Genomic DNA, 17,040 nt, shown 5'->3' with positions numbered 1-17,040 from the left:
CTTTTGTGTGCGTATGTGTATATATACTGCTCAAAAAAATAAAGGGAACACTTAAACAACACAATGTAACTCCAAGTCAATCACACTTCTGTGAAATTAAACTGTCCACTTAGGAAGCAACACTGACAATAAATTTCACATGCTGTTGTGCAAATGGAATAGACAACAGGTGGAAATTATAGGCAATAAGCAAGACATCCCCAATAAAGGAGTGGTTCTGCAGGTGGAGACCACAGACCACTTCTCAGTTCCTATTCTTCCTGGCTGATGTTTTGGTCACTTTTGAATGTTGGCGGTGCTTTCACTCTAGTGGTAGCATGAGACAGAGTCTACAACCCACACAAGTGGCTCAGGTAGTGCAGCTCATCCAGGATGGCACATCAATGCGAGCTGTGGCAAGAAGGTTTGCTGTGTCTGTCAGCGTAGTGTCCAGAGCATGGAGGCGCTACCAGGAGACAGGCCAGTACATCAGGAGACGTGGAGGAGGCCGTAGGAGGGCAACAACCCAGCAGCAGGACCGCTACCTCCGCCTTTGTGCAAGGAGGAGCAGGAGGAGCACTGCCAGAGCACTGCAAAATGACCTCCAGCAGGCCACAAAAGTGCATGTGTCTGCTCAAACGGTCAGAAACAGACTCCATGAGGGTGGTATGAGGGCCCGACGTCCACAGGTAGGGGTTGTGCTTACAGCCCAACACCGTGCAGGACATTTTGCATTTGCCAGAGAACACCAAGATTGGCAAATTTGCCACTGTCGCCCTGTGCTCTTCACAGATGAAAGCAGGTTCACACTGAGCACGTGACAGTCTGGAGACGCCGTGGAGAACGTTCTGCTGCCTGCAACATCCTCCAGCATGACCGGTTTGGCGGTGGGTCAGTCATGGTGTGGGGTGGCATTTCTTTGGGGGGCCGCACAGCCCTCCATGTGCTCGCCAGAGGTAGCCTGACTGCCATTAGGTACCGAGATGAGATCCTCAGACCCCTTGTGAGACCATATACTGGTGCGGTTGGTCCTGGGTTCCTCCTAATGCAAGACAATGCTAGACCTCGTGGCTGGAGTGTCAGCAGTTCCTGCAAGAGGAAGGCATTGATGCTATGGACTGGCCCGCCCTTTCCCCAGACCTGAATCCAATTGAGCACATCTGGGACATCATGTCTCGCTCCATCCACCAACAGTTGCACCACAGACTGTCCAGGAGTTGGCGGATGCTTTAGTCCAGGTCTGGGAGGAGATCCCTCAGGAGACCATCCGCCACCTCATCAGGAGCATTCCCAGGCGTTGTAGGGAGGTCATACGGGCACGTGGAGGCCACACACACTACTGAGCCTCATTTTGACTTGTTTTAAGGACATTACATCAAAGTTGGATCAGCCTGTAGTGTGATTTTCCACTTTAATTTTGAGTGTGACTCCAAATCCAGACCTCCATGGGTTGATAAATTGGATTTCCATTGATTATTTGTGTGATTTTGTTGTCGGCACATTCAACTATGTAAAGAAACAAGTATTTAATAAGATTATTTCTTTCATTCAGATCTAGGATGTGTTATTTTAGTGTTCCCTTTATTTTTTTGAGCAGTGTATATTTGAGCACTTCCATCAAATCAGAAATGTATAGGAAATAGCATGTAGTGTGTGTTGCTCCTTGTTTTAATAAAGCCCCATTCATAGATGAAATATTTGAGTTGATTGTTATTACTACTAACCAGGTTTCCAACCATTTTATGTGTACCTGACGCAGTAATTTACTCACGACAGGCCTGATGGAAACAGCTAATGTCGACAAAAGAAAATATGCCACACAAGTTAAGAATGCAATGGAAACCTATTGAATGTTAAATGTATTTAGTACATGGAAACTTAAGCAAAAAATGCTTTTCATGTGGGGTCCTATTAGTTTGTCGCCCAAACGGTTAGAACGCTACCAAACAAACTGTGCACGTCGACCTTACCAACTTCAGACAAGTCTCGACACTTGTAGTGTTTGTGAGAGTATCCTCTTTCCAAAGAGTGGTCATAATAGTTTTTTAGGTCAAACCGTTCAGGCTAGAGGTCGACCGATAAATCGGAATGGCCGATTTAATTAGGGCCGATTTGAAGTTTTCAAAACAATCGATATTTTTGGCCACCGATTTGCCGAAAATGTTATTTTTTTATTTTTATTTTTTCATTTATTTTTGATTCAAAAAAAATATATTTATTATTATTATTTTTTTTATTTATTATTGTTTATTTGTTGAAAAAAAACAATAAAAAAAATAATAATAATAAATATATATTTTTTAGACCTTTATTTAACTAGGCAAGTCAGTTAAGAACACGTTCTTATTTTCAATGACGGCCTAGGAACGGTGGGTTAACTGCCTTGTTCAGGGGCAGAACGACAGATTTTTACCTTGTCTGCTTGGGGATGCAACCTTATGGTTAACTAGTCCAACGCTCTAACCACCTGCTTTACGTTGCACTCCACGAGGAGCCTGCCTGTTACGCGAATGCAGTAAGAAGCCAAGGTAAGTTGCTAGCTAGCATTAAACTTATCTTATAAAAATCAATCATAATCATTAGTTAACTACACATGGTTGATGATATTACTAGTTTATCTAGCCTGTCCTGCGTTGCATATAATCGATGTGGTGCGCATTCGCGAAAAAGGACTGTCTTTGCTCCGACGTGTACCTAACCATAAACAGCAATGCCTTTCTTAAAATCAATACACAAGTATATATTTTTAAACCTGCATATTTAGTTAATATTGCCTGCTAACATTAATTTATTTTAACTAGGGAAAATGTGTCACTTCTCTTGCAAACAGAGTCAGGGTATATGCAGCAGTTTGGGCCGCCTGGCTCGTTGCGAACTGTGAAGACTATTTCTTCCTAACAAAGACAGCCGACTTCGCCAAACGGGGGATGATTTAACAAAAGCACATTTGCGAAAAAAGCTAAATCGTTGCACGACTGTACCTAACCATAAACATCGATGCCTTTCTTAAAATCAATACACCGAAGTATATATTTTTAAACCTGCAAATTTAGCTAAAAGAAATTCAGGTTAGCAGGCAATATTAACCAGGTGAAATTGTCAGTTCTCTTGCGTTCCTTGCACGCAGAGTCAGGGTATATGCAACAGTTTGGGCCGCCTGGCTCGTTGCAAACTAATTTGCCAGAATTTTACATAATTATGACATAACATTGGAGGTTGTGCAATGTAACAGGAACATTTAGACTTATGGATGCCACCCGTTAGGTAAAATACGGAACGGTTCCGTATTTCACTGAAAGAATAAACGTGATAGTTTCCTCATTCGACCATATCAATGACCTAAGGCTCGTGTTTCTGTGTGTTTATTATATTATAATTAAGTCTGATTCGATAGAGCAGTCTGACTGAGTGGTGGTAGGCACCAGGAGGCTCGTAAGCGTTCATTCAAAATAGCACTTTCGTGCGTTTTGCCAGCAGCCCTTCGCAATGCATTGCGCTGTTTATGACTTCAAGCCTATCAACTCCCAAGATTAGGCTGGTGTAACCGACGTGAAATGGCTAGCTAGTTAGCCGGGTGCGCGCTAATAGCGTTTCAAATGTCACTCGCTCTGAGACTTGGAGTAGTTGTTCCCCTTCCTCAACATGGGTAACGCTGCTTCGAGGGTGGCTGTTGTCGATGTGTTCCTGGTTTGAGCCCAGGTAGGAGCGAGGAGAGGGACGGAAGCTATACTGTTACACTGGCAATACTAAAATGCCTATAAGAACATCCAATAGTGAAAGGTATATGAAATACAAATCGTATAGAGAGAAATAGTCCTATAATTCCTTTAATAGCTACAACCTAAAACTTCTTACCTGGGAATATTGAAGACTCATGTTAAAAGGAACCACCAGCTTTCATATGTTCTCATGTTCTGAGCAAGGAACTTAAACGTTAGCTTTCTTACATGGCACATGCGAATTTACACACTTTTACTTTCTTCTCCAACACTTTGTTTTTGCATTATTTAAACCAAATTGAACATGTTTCATTATTTATTGGAGGCTACATTTTATTGATGTATTATATTAAGTTAAAATAAGTGTTCATTCAGTATTGTTGTAATTGTCATTATTATAAATAAATAAATCGGCCGATTAATCGACATCGGCTGTTTTTGGTCCTCCAATAATCGGTATCGGTGTTGAAAAATCATAATCGGCCGACCTCTAGTCAAAGTTTTTGTGAGAAGACCGGTTTATGGGTTGTCTCAGATGTGGAAGTATGACACTGGATGCGGTGGATTGAGATGCATCCAATGCAAAAAAAAAAAAAAAAAAAAGTTTGAAAGTACTTTTGAAGGGGATTTTTTAAATGTAATTTAGATTGAAGCAACGGTGCTTCAATCGACGCTAGGGGGCTAATGCCCGTTTTTTGTGTGTGTGTGTGTGCCACCAATTAAGTAGGAGGTAAAGGCTTTACTATTTACCGAATCTTATTTAAAAGGCTTGTACTGTTGGTGAAATGTAAATGGTTCACAGGGAGGACTGACTGGTTAGCCATTAAGGCATAAAAAGTAGTTTTTAGGAATGCATGTGTGATGATAAATATGTTGATGATTGAGAATTTTTCCCATATTTGCCTTTTTAGCGTCATACAAACCGTCCTGATCTCGCGAATTTACATTCTTTGTTGCGAAACGGAATGTAAACTAGGTTTGTATTAGGCTAGCTTCATTCACTCATTACCAGACTCAACCGGAGATACTGGAGATAATGACACGATGCTTGTCTCCGCCCTGACAATGAGATTCTTTGTCCACAGAGTGGAACAGCGGCCTGTCAAGCTCACGCCTATTCTCTTTAGATTGGTGGATACAACGTCATTTTAATATAATTTTGAATATTCAATTAGGGGTGTTGCTGTCAACCGCCTGTATTCAATGGAGATGCTACGCCAGCTTCAGAAATATACCTTGACAGTCTCAAATTACACTAGGGATAACTCCATAGTTGCCCGGTTATCCCGTGGGTCACGCTTATATCAGGACGCTTTTTACAACCTAAGCATTACGAAACTTCTATTAGATCAAATAAACCTCACGTATCAAAACAGCTATTCATTTTTATCTTGACTAAATTCGACACTCATTGACCCCATGCAAAAACTCCTCTCTTGCTTTAATAATGAATGTTCTGTGGAAAGATTTTGGGCGGAGTAAACCCTCTCGCTTCGCCTCTTTGTCTTTGACTCAACTAATCAACTTGCATACTCCAACCCGACGGGCGGCAGTGTTACAGTGCATTTGGAAGTTTACCCGCCAACGAAACGAAGTAAGTTGTATTTTCCACCTCGCTCCCGCGGATGCGTTCCAAAATTCAGCCTGTAAGGTTATGAAATATGAATAAAGCTACGTAGCAGTATTGTAGCTAAGTTACAAATGTCCGAATTGTAGATGATCGATGGCAGTAATATGAACGTGGACAGCTGTGACTCGCCGGTGTAAGGTAATGCTGCTAACGTTAGCTAGGCTAGCTATGTTTTGGGGATGGATAGCTAACGTTAGCAAGCTAGCTATACTAACAAACATTTCCTAGGCTGACTAGCTAGCTATCAATATAGTTAGGTATATATGTCAAATATAATTACTTGTGTCGATGTACTATTAAGCTTTAGTTTGTATATTGGGTTTAAGCTTTTGAACACCCCGTTGGTCCAAGAAACAAAGACCCCCAAATTTGGGCCAGCGCCGGGCTTGGGGTGACGACGTTAAATAGTGATTTACGACCAAGGTGTTAGCTAGCTACATAGTGAAATTATCGATATCACACAACTACTTAACAAGTTAGCTATTTAAGTCTAAAGGCTAGCACGCCCTACAGATACCTAATGTTGTGTTGCTGAATTATATGCCCTGCTTTTTATGCAATACTTCCCTGTGGATATATAATTTCTAATCAGTACAGTTGAACAGGCTTTCTAAAATAATATTTTTTTCTGTTACCTCAGACACTCCAGAGAGACCCTGTTCTACATGAATCATCACATCAAGGACAGGCCAAGATGCAAAAGCGGAACTATATGAAAGGGGAAAGGGAGCTTGGTGATGGTGGACCCCCTTTTTGCTTTAGTTGTGAAAGGATCTTTCCAGACCAAATGTCATTTCATGACCACTTTTGTCCTGCGGCTGGTTTCATCTGCTCCTGTGGAACAGAGTTCTCCATGTATGTTGATATGATGGACCACAGTGGGTTACATGAACCAGGCCACACTGTAATTAATTATAGCACCATAAAGAAGGAACAATATCAGAGGGAGAGAGAGTACAAGGAGCAGCTTTCGAGGCTGGTATTGACGGCGGGGCAGGGAAGCTGGGCTGTGCCTGGACCGACTCCGATGCTATCGGCCCCTATTCCACGAGCCACAAAGCCTCCACCTGGTCCACGTGCCCCAACAACGGACCTCTGGCACCAATTCCAGCCAGTGGTGTTGGTGGAGACCCTGCGCAAGTTTGGAAGGACAAAGCCCTACAGGTGTGCCTACTGTGAACTGGGCTTTGCAACAAAAGACTTACTCGTATGGCACCACAACACTCACGCCAGAAATAAAGTCCATGGCTGCCTGCGGTGCGGGGTTCTCCTGCTCAGTAACAACAAGTCACCACAGCCTGGCCACCACCAGTGTGGATCATATCGGGCAACTCCTGAAACCAGATTCACCACTGCCACAGTGCTGAGTAACAGGAAACAGCCCGCGGGGTATGCTAAGAAGGTTGTCCAGCGTCAGCACTGTCCTGACCCGTTCAATGGGGAGCTGCAGCTAGGGATGCATATGGTCTCACAGCAGCCCATTCCAGGGACTTCTGGAACAAAATACTTGAAGTGTAGAGTGTGTCAGGAGCCCTTCCAAACTGTCAAGCTGCTCGAGAGGCACCGTTGCACAATGGCGGCATCCTTTTTTGCACAGGAACTGGGTCTGACGTCTGGCAAACAGCTCAATGGTCACAGAAAAGGGAAGGAGGGAACCAGCCCATACTCCTTGCCTCGAAGCAATGGTGACAAGGAGCTGGCGTTCAACATTCAAACTTCAACGAATGTAACTGTATACGACCACAAGGCAGTAGGCCCGGATAGGGGCACCGGGTTGTCTGCTGTCTCTGTAAAAACTGAGGTTTCGGATGATGACTGTTTTGTGATTGAGGATGCGTTTTCGTGCTAGTCGGAACTAAGAAACTCTGAAATTTCCGACTTGCTAACTGGTTGAACGCGGCATGTGTATAAAAAAACAGTTAGTAAATCGGAAATTTCCGTGTTTCCTAGTTCCGACTAGCACGTGAATGTGGCAGAAAAGCTCCTTCACCAAACCAAGTCAGCTGTTATACCAACAATTAACCTCTTCCCTCCCAGTACCACAGAGATGAACAGTGCAAAAAGCATTCCCAATGTGAACCTTCTGCATTTGCAACAGACTTAAACATCTATGGGTTATGGGTATGGTCCCTTTTTGTGGGTATGGTCCCTTTTTGTAAGGTACCGGCTTAATTCTTATCTGACTACTCAATTTACAACTAATCTGTCAGTAGCCTAGATTTTATTTTTTACCTTGATATTTTTTTTTCTTTCATTTGTGTGTTTGTCAAATGACATTGAAAATGTTACATATGCACTATCAAATCAGTCTGTATGGTTCAGATAACCACAAACATTGTATGATAGTTTGTCTTTTGAAAATGCGTTTTTTTTTTTACAGTAGCTTTACTGAAAAGGTGGTATAAGCAGCATTGGCCATATCACAAGAACATGTTGGTTCTTTCTAGCCATTTCTGTGGTCTTGGAATAAAATATTGTTTTGTTTCCGCTCTCTCCCTTTCTTTTGTAGCAACTAAGGTGTAATAATCTGTGTTTTTTCCGTATTTTAGGGACCAAAGCAATAGCAGCAGCCATAAGTGATTGCATGAAAAGGCTATATAGACACTCCTGACCTGTGTAACAGTGTAGGTTCCGTCCCTCTCTTCGCCCCAACCCGGGCTCGAACCAGGGACCCTTGCACATATCAACAACTGACACCCCACGAAGCATCGTTACCCATCACGCCACAAAAGCTGCGGCCCTTGCGACGCAAGGGGAAACCCTACTTCAAGTCTCAGAGCGAGTGATGTCACCGATTGAAATGCTACTAGCGTGCACCACCGCTAACTAACTAGCCATTTCACATCGGTTACACTCACCCCCCCTTTGACCTCCTCCTTTTCCGCAGCAACCAATGATCCGGGTCAACAGCATCAATGTAACAGTGTAGGTTCCGTCCCTCTCTTCGCCCCAACCCGGGCTCGAACCAGGGACCCTTGCACACATCAACAACTGACACCCACCGAAGCATCGTTACCCATCGCGCCACAAGAGCCACGGCCCTTGCGACGCAAGGGGAAACCCTACTTCAAGTCTCAGAGCGAGTGACGTCACCGATTGAAATGCTACTAGCGTGCACCACCGCTAACTAACTAGCCATTTCACATCGGTTACACCTGCAAAACATTTATTTTTCTCCAGAATTACTTAAATTAGGTTACAGTTAGAGGTAGGTTTAAGGTAAGAGACCGTTTTAGATTTTGGTTAGTTTTGCAAGTCAGGGTCTGTTATAGCCTCTGCCAAGAGAGCATGATGAATATGCAGATAATGTATTCACTGATTGCTTGGGATAGCTCTCTGACATAGTTTGTCACTTGTGAATGCACATAGCAAAATATTCTAAGACGACTATCTCATGAGAATTGTATTATCACTGCACAAAGTTTTTGGGTAAACTTTATTTTTTGACCGGTTGTCCATCTTTGATGAGGTAGGCAGGCATCGCGACACCATTTCCGGCCTACCGGATGTTGAGTGAGGAGAAAAAAAAACAATTGAATCACGAATACAATAAGCTAACGTTTAAAATTATGGCACACCATTGTATCTGAACGTTGGCGAAAACAAACATGTTATGTGCAATGCATTATTTATAAATATTGATATTCGTCGGATTTGGACAACAAAACGGTATGTTGACATTAGCTAGCTAGCTTTCATCATGTCGACAGCTTTCTAACTGGTGGTTCGAGGACAAGTTTGCACTAACACATTTTTGGGTGAGTAACTGCGAGTCTTACATGAAACAGATCTAGTTATGGCGTGCATGTTTCTTTAGCTAACTAACTGGATTTAGAGCATGTTTTCCAACATGTCGGCCTACCTGCAGAATTTCGCTATAGCTAACGTTAGTTGACACAGCTACATACAGTGCCTTCAGAAAGTATTCACACCCCTGACTTTTTCCACATTTTGTTGTGTTATAGCCTACATTTAAAATGTATTAAATTGAGATTTTGTCACAGACCTACACAATACCTCATAATGTCAAAATGGAATTATGTTCTTAGAAATTTTTACAAATGAATTAAAAATGAAAACTTTAAATGTCTTGAGTCAAGTAATCAACCCCGTTATGGAAAGCCTAAATAAGTTTAAGAGTTCAAATGTGCTTAAGTCACGTAAGTTGCATGGACTCACTCAGTAAAATAATGTTTAACATCTTTTTTGAATGATTACCTCATCTATTGGTAGATGGGTCAAAATTGTGAAGTTATTAGTTACATTGGATGGTGTATCAATACACCCAGTCACTACAAAGAGACAGGAGTCCTTCATAACTCAGTTGCCGGAGAGGAAGGAAACTGCTCAGAGATTTCAACATGAGGCCAATGGTGACATTAAAACAGTTAGAGTCTAATGGCTGTGATTGGAGAACACTGAGGATGGATCAACATTGTGAGTTACTCCACAATACTAACATAAATTTACATTTACATTTTAGTCATTTAGCAGACGCTCTTATCCAGAGCGACTTACAGTAGATGACAGTGAACAGAAGGAAGCTTGTACAGAATATATTCCAAACATGCATCCTGTTTGCAATAAGGCACTAATGTAAAACTGCAAAAAATGTGTCAAAGAAATGTACTTTATGTCCCGAATTCAAAGTGTAATGTTTGGGGCAAATCCAATACATCACTGAGTACCACTCATCATATTTTCAAACATGGCGGTAGCTCCATCATGTTATGTGTATGCTTGTCACCGGCAAGGACTTTAGTTTTTTTGGTTTGTTAATAAAAAAAATAAACGGAATAGAGTTATGCACAGGCAAAATCCTAGAGGAAATCCTGGTTCAGCCTGCTTTCCAACAGACACTGGGAGACATTAATCTTTCAGAAGGACAATAACCTAAAACACAAGGCCAAATATACACAGGAGTTGCTTATCAAGATGACATTGAATGTTCCTGAGTGGCCTAGTTACAGTTCTGACTTAAATCGGCTTCAAAATCTATGGCAAGACTTTAAATTGACTGTCTAACAATGATCAACAATCATCTTGTCAGATGTCAGAGCTTGAATAATTTTTTTAAGAACATGTAAATATTGTACAATCCAGCTGTGCAAAGTTCTTTGAGCAGGTGAGTCAAACTCATTCACATGGAGGTCCTAGTGCCTGCTGGTTTTTGTTTTTTTACTTTCAATTAAGACCTAGACAACCAGGTGAGGGGAGCTCCTTATTAATCTGTGACCTTAATTCATCAATCAAGGAAGAGTGAAAACCTGCAGACTCTTGGCCCTCCATGGAATGAGTTTATCACATGACTCAGAGACTTACCCAGAAAGACTCACAGTTGTAATCGCTTCCAAAGGTGATTCTAATATGTATTGGCTGAGGCGTGTGAATAATTATGTACATTTGATATTTCAGTATTTAATTTCAATAAATGTGAAAACATTTTCAATAAACATGTTTTCGCTTTGTCATTATGGGGTATTGTGTGTAGGAGGGTGAGAATTGTTATTATTTTGAATTCCGGCTGGAATAGAACAAAATGTGAAAGTCAAGGGGTATAAATACTTTCTGAAGGCACTGTAGCTAGCTGCCTACAGTGACAAGAGGAATAGATTTGATTTGGGAATTCCCGTAGCTAGTTCTTTTCACTTCAATTGGATCATCTGGATGTCAGCCAGTCTATGGGTTGTGGTGCCTACAACCTATCAATTTGATTCAAGACATGGAAGACACAAGTTGGAACATTCAAACCCAACAGAACAACACTACATCAGTGTGTGAGTATGTGAGATGCATGTAGGCTGTTGTTTGGTGAGACAATTTGAATGACAGCATGGGGATAAAATGTTGCACATGCTGCTAAATCTTGTGCGAAAATACAGATGCAAAATGTAGTGGTACCAGTGGTATGGTTGTTAAATTATTATTAAAAATGATTTAAAGTCAGTGGCACAGCCCCATCCCTGTCTTGTCCCAATCTATAGAAGGGGTGTTCTTGGCCATTCTTGCCAGAGGTCCCACGGGGTGGGGGGGGATTGTGTTGTTAGGGGCCCTAGAGAGACTACCGTTTCTGCGTGCAAAGGGGAAGTAAACTCCAAATACAACATAACATGACCGTTAGTTCATTAAACCAAGACCGTTTTCAATGTTATGATATAGAATCACGTGGCTCAAACCTCTGTTTCTTCTGTTTAGGTACCTGGGAACAGTAGTGGGGGTTACCTGGCTAGTTTGTGGTGGAAGAGGTTTGAACAAAAGCTGGATGATCGTTCTTGCCTGGGCTGTTATTGGAGGATCTACGTTGAACATTTATATTTTCCTCATCAGTCCTGCCAGAGAGCCTGCCTAAAAATAAAGACAGTAAGTATTAAAATAGCATAAGAAAGTCACTCATGTATGTTGGAAGTAGTAGCATACCCTTATATTTGTGCGATATGTGCTGCGTTTGGCTGTTTCTATATTTGATTATGAAAACTAAGCCCGGCCGGCGCAAAATAAAATTATTAACGCGTTATACCCTTTTTTTAAATATATATTTTTTACAGCCATCTGAAGAGAAGATCAGCAAGGAGGTAGACAACTGCCATAACATGCCCCCAATGAAGGTTCCCTTACAAAGACCCCAACTACAGAGAGAAAGTAAAAGCCAACAGAACAAAGTGGTAGCTGAACCCACTGACACACGGTCACTACCAGATACCCCTGTTTCGGTTGTCCATCCTAATTCTGGAAAGGTAAACTCTGGTGACATTAATCACAGAAGAAAGCTCACAAAGACCCAGGCAAACATGGAGAAAATGCATGTTTATTCACCTGCTGCTGGTCATGCTAGAACTCAATGTGAAAGTGCCAATCCTGAAGTGCATTTATCACTTACTGGGAGTGAGCAAACATTGAACTGTATCACAAAAGAGCTGGTGGGTGTAACAAGGCCAGCAGCGGTAGACGTTGTTAGGAAACGTGGTCGCCCTCACAAGAAGGCAAAGATGCTGCATACTGTGCTACAAACAGAGGAGAGTTCTTCTCATCTGAGCACTGCAGAATCAAAGGATTGGAGTGAAACAAAGTCTGACAGAGCGAATGCTATTTCTTTTACTACAAACTGTGTAGAAAACAGGGATGACACGTCTCTCAGAGCTATTGAAACAAAAGCAATACCTCTAAACTGTGAACCAAGCAATACAGCGGTGTCTGTTCTTGACTCGTCCCCCCAAGACCTTCAACCAGCTGAATCCAGCCCTGTGGCTATCTCACCCTTGGAACCAAAAAGGAAAAGGGGACGACCAAAGGGGTCGACCAAGAAACGACCAGGAAGAACCATGAACACTATTTCAGTGCAACAATCCCATGTAACAGAAGAAAAAATTGTAATTAAAAAGGAACCTGATGAGATGCTATCTGAAAAGGAAAAGAGAGGAAACATTGGTCCTCAGCCTGAGGAAGCTCCTGTTAAGCCTAAACAAAGAGTAGGACGACCATCAAAGAAAACAACGCTTGTGAGGCAGTTTGCTTTAGCACAGAGAAAATCACAGAGAAAATCATGTTCTATTACAGCATCTGTGAATTCTCAGGATATTCCACCACAACATCAGAAGATTGAGACTGAGCATTCACTAGATTATATAGCAAGGCATGTGTCTGTGTCACTTAGTCGCGTTGATTCTCAGAGAGGTGGGAGGTCAAGTGGGACTGCTGAGATGATGTCTAATGTGAAGTGTGAGGATATTGAAATAGAGCTGGGTGATTTTAATTCCCTGGCACAGTCAAATTGTCTCATGTCTTTTCAAGGCCACACTGACACCAGTGTGAAGGTTGAGCCCTGTAATACTAGTTGTGATGGCACTGAATTCAAAAAGCCATTCAAAGTTGACAAACGCAGAGAAACTGCTGGCACTGCTCCCAGAAAGCGGTCCCGGTTCGTTTTTGGAAAAACTAAATACAAAAAAGGAAAGAGGAAAAGGTGCATTGATGCTAGAGGTAGACTCCAAAGTGTGACCACACAGGCAGATCCAGACACCATGTCAAAGCAAGCCGATGAAGGCAATGGTGATGTTGGAAAGGAGATGGACTGTGGCGAGTTAGCTTGGGAGTATGAGGGTAACACAAATGACAGCTTTTCAAATGGAAGTAAGTCAACAGATGAAGGATTTAAAGATTTGCCTGAGAGTCATCAAAATCCAATCATCACTGATGTAAACATATTAGAAACTATGTCGCATGAGTCCTTTTCGAAATCAGATGTCGTACAAGGTGAAGAATTCACAAGTAAGAAAATCAAGAAAGAGAGAGATGGTGTAGGCGATGAAACTGAATATAACCCAACAAGCAGTTGTCCGAAGGCTAGGGGTCGACCAAAAGGGAGACCAAAAGGCACAGGGAAAACGTGTGAATACTGCGGACGCCATTTTGATTTTGTGTCTGTATATACCGTCCATCTACGCACTCATACAGGCGAAAGGCCCTATAAGTGCATTGATTGTGACCAAGACTTTGCCCAGCTATCCAACTTAAAAAGTCATATCAAGAAACATAACAGGCGCTGTCAGCCTCTGAAGTGTCCTTATTGCAAAATGAAGTTCAGTAATTCAAACGAATTGCTTGCTCATTGCAAGTGGCACTCGCAGAACCCGAACCAGGACTCTGAGTCTGAGAGTAAAACAAAGGATAACAGAAATGAGGCCACTCATACACCCCTTGTTTCTCTGAAAGAAAGGAGAAAAAGGGGAAAGGGGGGGATACTCAAATGCCACATTTGTGGGAAAGTATTTCCCTTTTGGTCTGGTCTGCAGGTTCATATACGTATGCACACTGGGGAAAAACCATATATCTGTAAAGTATGTGGGAAAGCCTTTAGTAATCGCTCATCAATTCGTATTCATGAGGTGACACACTGGTCCATTAAGCCTTACAACTGCACATGGTGTGGAAAGAGTTTCACTCAGTTGTCGTCTGCAAAAAAACATCCCTGCAAGGGTCTGAGGGAGAGTAATGACAGAGAGAGCCGGAAGAAGCCTTTCATATCTTTTACATGCCACATCTGCGAAGAGAGATTTGTTCAGAGGCGTCAGTACAAAACCCACCTGAAAACCCATGCTGGTGTGAAGCTCTTTCGCTGTTTATTCTGTGACCAGCTGTTTAGTGTGATGTCAGAATTTGAAGAGCACCACCAATATTGCACCAAAGTTAGGGGGGAGAAGATGACATCCAAATCTGAATTTAGGATTTGGAAACCTAGAGCCCTTAATCAGCGAAGATCGCAGCAACCAAGTGTCAAGAGTCATTCACCAGTCAAGAGTCATTCACCAGTCACCCAATTAGTATTTCCTGCAGCTGCTGATAGTCAACCATTTCAGAACCTTGGACAGAGTTCAGCTTCCTCTGCCTCATTGCTGAACTGTGAACCTACCTCACAGCAAAAACAAAGTGGTCATCTGTCTTCACAAACACATGCCAATAAAGCCATTGCTACAACTCTGCGCCCCTTCCAAACATGCATTATACCCACAAATAATCTCACCCCCCTTGTATCAAAGTTGAACAGTCTAGATCGTAAATCTGACCCGAGGAAGTACTTATGCCCACGTTGTGGAAGACTTTTCAGACACACAGGGAGACTCCGAGCCCACATGCTAACTCATGCCCACAGTCAGAGCTACACCTGTGACTGCTGTGGAAAGACCCTGGAAAGCTGGAAAAAGCTTTGGCTTCACCAGCGAGTCCACAGACAGAAATTAGGACGATTCTCATGTCCAAAGTGTCGCCAAGGTTTCCGATTCGTTGGGCCCTACAAGCAGCACATGCTGCGAGAACACCCGGAGTACCAGTGGATCGATGAGAGACCAAACAAAACTCTCCAAGGACTTGACCAGCAGCAGTGCCTGCCTTATCAATGTGAGGAGTGCAACACCAGCTTCAGGACACTAGATTTGCTTTTCAATCATCAGCTTTGCCATTCCTCACCAGGTGACCACAGTATGTGGATCCAGGACGACTGCTATGATTATTCTCCCTCGACACATGAACATGATGTACCTTCCAACATGAATGGATTTGACCCTCACATGAACAGTGGCATAACACACTCCCATCAGGAACTCCACCATACCTACTACCCTTCTCCGGCTCTTCAAGCAAACCACCCACAAGGTTCACATCGCCTTCATTACTTTTCCAATCATTCAGACCTAATACATTCACTGTCACCCCTTATACCCGTGCCTCCCCCAATGCAACACCCAGGTTTCCAACCAGGCCTCCAGTCATATGCCTCCACCCAGCCGCTCACAAGCCCTCTATCACCACTGTACTCACAGGTAGAGACCATTCCATACCCTGACAGAAAAGATGGGAATGTAAACAGGAAGCGGAGTAGAATTTATGGGAATGCGACTAAACGTGCTGCTAGATCAAAGGAGGACAAGGCGACGATGGGGGGTTTGGATTGTGCGGAGTGTGGTGTTAAGTTTCCTGCTGTCTCACAACTCTATGAGCATTATTTGCAGCATGCCAGGGGAGAGGTGTAAGAAGTGAAAATGAGGGACCTTTTTCTATCACAAAGGCACGTTATCCTCCCATCTCTTTCTCAGAGGTTTACCTCTATCAGTTTAGAAATGACTTATAGGTCAACCAACAAAAGCGGATTTTTTAACACACAAGGGGTTGTTGTATTGATGTGTTTGAGTGAATATTCTGTTGAGTGGAGATTGTTACTCTGGTTGCTTGTTGGTCATTAGGGAAGCTGATTACTTTTGGTTGTTATTTGAATTACTTACACTATGATCAATTTTAAGTTGACAGTATTTTATTTTTCTTTGGCAGGTGTCCCTTAATCTGAAAAGATGGTCAGTGCTTTTATACATTTGAGTAGTTGTAGCAGGTTTTGAGACGAGGACAGATCATGGCCTGCAATCTATTTTTCAATGGAAGTTTGAGTGTAAATTACAATGCTTGATCATAGAACATTGTCATACCTCTTAATGTCATTGTTAACCTCTTACTGTCAGACTGATTCTCAACTGATGAAAAATAATGTTGTAATTTAGCCTACCAATACAAGTGATTAACATACATCTTTATTCTGTCCATTTATTTAAAAGAAAATTAGAAACCTCATGTTTTGCAAGTTAGTCATTTATTCTATGGTTAAGTGTTGATTTGTAACTTATGCAAGAAAAATATTTTCACTGCCAATACTCTAGTCGTTTTACCTAATAGGCCTACATTCCCTCATGTTTACATGAACTGACAGCTGTTTACATACTGTATATTTTACTTTCTAGTTTCACTCAGTTATTGTGTCATATAAGAATAAAAGCCACCTTTCTAATGTTGTGCTTATTTAATTACAGACATATAGCCTAGCACAAGTACATATGTAGGCCAACAGGACACATGTCATGTGGGATTCACTTGCTGGTTCGAATTATTTTGTTGTAGAATGCCCTTTTGAAGGCAGTGCTCTCATGGAAGTATTGAATGGTAATGTCGTTTGCTCACTGTGGAGAACAAACTAACTTTCCCCAGATGATGGGGAGTCAACGTAAGATTCAACATTTTTCAAGACTTTTATAACTTTGAAATCAGATTGATGTGTTATGGACTACATTTTAATTTTAAGACATATGTGAGACTCATTTCAATTGTTATTAAATGTAATTACTATTCAGGGATTGTATTTTTTTGCTACCTTATGTATAGTGTCAAATTGTGATA

At 42.0% G+C, this 17,040-nt stretch overlaps 2 protein-coding genes across 5 annotated transcripts; both read left to right on the top strand.

Moving 5' to 3' along the window:
- The first annotated feature begins 5,191 nt into the window (after positions 1-5,191).
- On the top strand, positions 5,192-7,814 carry LOC115177533 (zinc finger protein 54-like). 3 transcript variants are annotated; one of them, XM_029738409.1, is made up of 2 exons: positions 5,192-5,292; positions 5,969-7,814. In XM_029738409.1, the coding sequence occupies exon 2, from the start codon at positions 6,023-6,025 to the stop codon at positions 7,175-7,177; it is 1,155 nt and encodes a 384-aa protein (XP_029594269.1). In that variant the 5' UTR covers positions 5,192-5,292; positions 5,969-6,022; the 3' UTR covers positions 7,178-7,814. The 3 variants fall into 3 exon arrangements, with proteins under 3 accessions (XP_029594269.1, XP_029594271.1, XP_029594270.1); XM_029738411.1 differs by having other exon boundaries at positions 5,249-5,461; XM_029738410.1 differs by having other exon boundaries at positions 5,249-5,466.
- A 996-nt stretch (positions 7,815-8,810) lies between these two features.
- Positions 8,811-16,991, top strand: si:dkeyp-84f3.9 (uncharacterized). 2 transcript variants are annotated; one of them, XM_029738403.1, is made up of 3 exons: positions 8,811-9,086; positions 11,524-11,688; positions 11,874-16,991. In XM_029738403.1, the coding sequence occupies exon 3, from the start codon at positions 11,919-11,921 to the stop codon at positions 15,849-15,851; it is 3,933 nt and encodes a 1,310-aa protein (XP_029594263.1). In that variant the 5' UTR covers positions 8,811-9,086; positions 11,524-11,688; positions 11,874-11,918; the 3' UTR covers positions 15,852-16,991. The 2 variants fall into 2 exon arrangements, with proteins under 2 accessions (XP_029594263.1, XP_029594264.1); XM_029738404.1 differs by lacking the exon at positions 8,811-9,086 and adding an exon at positions 10,771-11,105.
- Positions 16,992-17,040: the final 49 nt, after the last annotated feature.

The sequence above is a fragment of the Salmo trutta genome, chromosome 37 (genome assembly GCF_901001165.1).
Source record: "Salmo trutta chromosome 37, fSalTru1.1, whole genome shotgun sequence".
In the NCBI taxonomy this organism is placed as follows: Eukaryota; Metazoa; Chordata; class Actinopteri; order Salmoniformes; family Salmonidae; genus Salmo; species Salmo trutta.
This window is presented reverse-complemented; position numbering and strand designations above follow the sequence as displayed.